Source organism: Pseudophryne corroboree (genome assembly GCF_028390025.1).
Source record: "Pseudophryne corroboree isolate aPseCor3 chromosome 3 unlocalized genomic scaffold, aPseCor3.hap2 SUPER_3_unloc_26, whole genome shotgun sequence".
Taxonomy (NCBI): domain Eukaryota; kingdom Metazoa; phylum Chordata; class Amphibia; order Anura; family Myobatrachidae; genus Pseudophryne; species Pseudophryne corroboree.
Genome location: NW_026967515.1, coordinates 1,632,788 through 1,636,733, shown reverse-complemented (window position 1 = coordinate 1,636,733; position 3,946 = coordinate 1,632,788). Strand labels below are relative to the sequence as shown.

Genomic DNA, 3,946 nt, shown 5'->3' with positions numbered 1-3,946 from the left:
TCACGTAGGCCTGGGAGAGTCAGTAAGATTATGTAATAGTCACCATCTTACAGGCAGCCGGTGAAGGGAGCAGAGAATGGATGTTATGTGGCAGGAACGGGCTGGTTAGGTAACAGGCTGGCTGCTGCATTCTGTACAAGCTACAAGTGGTGCAATTCTATTGCTGGGAGACCCAGGTAGAGGACATTGCAGTAGTCTATGTGTGATGATACAAGTGCATGTATGACTGTAGGTAGATCTTCTGAGGGACTTAAGTACTGGAGTCTGGCTATGGTCCTCAGATGAGGATCTTTGGCTGATACCGGATGTCTAAGTGTCACTCCACCATCCAGGACACAAAGGTTCCATACAAACTCTGAACCCCTAAGTGTAGGTCTGGTCGGCAAAGCAGCAGTCTTACCATTTGTTGCTGAGCTTCTACATTATTATTATCCTTTATTTATATGGCACCACAAGGGTTCCGCAGCACCCAATTACAGAGTACATGTGCACATAATCAAAACAGGAAAACAGTGACTTACAGTTGAAGACAATATAGGACAAGTACAGGGTAACTAAGCATAACTACACCAGTAAATGACATAGAGATAAGTTCCAGGATGGCCAAAAAACTGCAGGATTTGGGCAGTTGAGGATTATTAAAGTAAGAAAAGGATAAGCACATGAGGGAAGAGGGCCCTGCTTGTGAGAGCTTACATTCTAAGGGGAGGGGTAGACAGACAGGGGTGACACAGATGGGGTACATAGAGAGCGTGGAACAGAGGGTTAGGATGAGAGTTGGCTGGGTTTGGTAAAGAAATGGGTCTTAAGAGCCCGTTTGAAGTTTTGTAGAGAGGTGGAGAGTCTGAGGGGGAGAGGTAGGGAATTCCAGAGTAAGGGAGCAGCACGTGAAAAATCTTGGATAGGAGTGGAAGTAATCAGAAGACAGGCGAGTCGGCGTGCATTAGCATATGGACCTGATTCACTAGGACTGAGTCATGGCCAACTAGCATCACCCACATCTGGAGCTCAGCTAGACATTTAGTATTGGTATTGTTTTCAGTACCCGGAACAAAGACAGGTTATCTGCATAACAGAGGTAAAGGAGGACATGACGTCTTATTATTTCACCCAGTAGCAGCATGTATATTGTAAAAAAAACACAGGACATAAGATAAAACCTGAAGGAACATTGCAGGGAAATGGTGAAGATGAGTATATCCAGAAGATTAAAATGGTTCACCACTTGTGTGATGTCTACTGTGTCCAACAAGAGCTGATTTATTAATCACTCAGCATGCAAATTGCTTCACACCTCTGTGAGTTCTCTCATGTTGAACAAGATGTGATTTCCGTATAAAACCTTTCCCACACTCAGAACATGAAAATGGCTTCTCTCCAGTGTGACTTCTCTCATGTCGAACAAGATGTGATTTTTGTATAAACCCTTTCCCACACTCAGTACATGAAAATGGCTTCTCACCTGTGTGACTTCTCTCATGTCTAACAAGATGTGATTTCCGTATAAAACATTTGCCACACTCAGAACATGAAAATGGCTTCTCACTTGTGTGACTTCTTTCATGTCTAACAAGATAGGACTTGTGTGAAAAACCTTTTCCACACTCAGAACATGCAAATGGCTTCTCACCCGTGTGACTTCTCTCATGTATAACAAGATATGACTTGTGTGAAAAACCTTTTCCACACTCAGAACATGAAAATGGCTTCTCTCCGGTGTGACTTCTCTCATGTATAACAAGATATGACTTGTGTGAAAAACCTTTTCCACACTCAGAACAAGAAAATGGCTTCTCTCCAGTGTGACTTCTTTCATGTTGAACAAGATTTGATTTTAGTGAAAAACATTTCCCACACTCAGAACATGTAAATGGCTTCTCTCCGGTATGACTTCTCTCATGTCTAACAAGAGTTGATTTCTGTGCAAAACATTTCCCACACTCAGAACATGAAATTGGCCCCTCTCCGGTGTGATTTCTCTCATGTATAACAAGACAAGACTTGTGTGAAAAACGTTTTCCACATTCAGAACATGAAAATGGCTTCTCTCCGGTGTGACTTCTCTCATGTTGAACAAGATGTGATTTCCGTGTAAAACATTTCCCACACTCAGAACATGAAAATGGCTTCTCACCGGTGTGACTTCTCTCATGTTGAACAAGATGTGATTTACGTGTAAAACATTTCCCACACTCAGAACATGTAAATGGACTCTCACCTATGTGAGTTTTCTGATGTATAACAAAATATGATTTGGATGTAAAACATTTCCCACACTCAGAACATGAAAATGGCTTCTTACCTGTGTGACTTCTCTCATGTATAACAAGAGATGATTTCTGTGCAAAACATTTCCCACACTTAGAACATGGAAATGGCCTCTCACCTGCCTTACCTGTCTGATGGGTAATAGGCTTTGTGTTTTGTGTAAAACATTTGGCATCTATAGAACAGGGAAACACTGTATCTACTGTCAGTACTGTAACAGATGCACCAATATCAGAGTGATCAGGAGAACATTTCCCAGGATCAGAGGGATCAGCTGATAGAGCTGGATGTACAATTGGGGTAATGGGGTTATCTCCTGGAGAATCCTGTCTACTGTCATTATCTTTTATGTCACAATCCGGGGATAACATTAGATGTCCTTCGGAGATATTCCTGCTTGTGTGTCCATCTGCTGGAAATAAAATACATTATGGAAATGTGAATTTTCATAAAACAATTAATATCTAGTAGAGATTATGATCAAAACTGACAAATTACTATAAAATGAGTAGATAAGACCCAGGGTGTTACATGGTACAATATATAATTCTGTAACAAACACTGTATCCAGTACTGTATTTCTGGCATTGCATTTATGTTTATCTTTAAAATACTAGGAAGCTTGGACAGGAGTGTTACTAACACTGAGAGAACATGTGGGATTACTAGAGGTGACATGGGCTGTGCAGTAATATAACATCACCTGTGCATACATTTAGGTAACACTGAGATCATGTGGGATTACTAGAGATGACATGGGCTGTGCAGTAATATAACATCGCCTTTGCATACATTTAGGTAACACTGAGAGATCATGTGGGATTACTAGAGGTGACATGGGCTGTGCAGTAATATAACATCGCCTGTGCATACATTTAGGTAACACTGAGAGATCATGTGGGATTACTAGAGGTGACATGGGCTGTGCAGTAATATAACATCGCCTGTGCATACATTTAGGTAACACTGAGAGATCATGTGGTATTACTAGAGGTGACATGGGTTGTGCAGTAATATAACATTGCCTGTGCATACATTTAGGTAACACTGAGAGATCATGTGGTATTACTAGAGGTGACATGGGTTGTGCAGTAATATAACATCACCTGTGCATACATTTAGGTAACACTGAGATCATGTGGGATTACTAGAGGTGACATGGGCTGTGCAGTAATATAACATCGCCTGTGCATACATTTAGGTAACACTGGGATAATGTGGAATTACTAGAGGTGACATGGGCTGTACAGTAATATAACATCGCCTGTGCATACATTTAGGTAACACTGAGAGAACATGTGGGATTACTAGAGGTGACATGGGCTGTAAAGTAATATAACATCACCTGTGCATACATTTAGGTAACACTGAGATCATGTGGGATTACTAGAGGTGACATGGGCTGTGCAGTAATATAACATCGCCTGTGCATACATTTAGGTAACACTGAGAGATCATGTGGGATTACTAGAGGTGACATGGGCTGTGCAGTAATATAACATCGCCTGTGCATACATTTAGGTAACACTGAGAGAACATGTGGGATTACTAGAGGTGACATGGGCTGTGCAGTAATATAACATCGCCTGTGCATACATTTAGGTAACACTGAGATCATGTGGGATTACTAGAGGTGACATGGGCTGTGCAGTAATATAACATCGCCTGTGCATACATT

The 3,946-nt window shown here is 41.4% G+C and overlaps 1 protein-coding gene across 1 annotated transcript; it reads right to left on the bottom strand.

The window, feature by feature from the left end:
* Positions 1-437: 437 nt before the first annotated feature.
* LOC134983848 (zinc finger protein OZF-like) lies at positions 438-2,677 on the bottom strand. Its single transcript, XM_063949470.1, has one exon. It carries the CDS (start codon positions 2,637-2,639, stop codon positions 1,272-1,274), a length of 1,368 nt encoding a protein of 455 aa, XP_063805540.1. The 5' UTR covers positions 2,640-2,677; the 3' UTR covers positions 438-1,271.
* Positions 2,678-3,946: the final 1,269 nt, after the last annotated feature.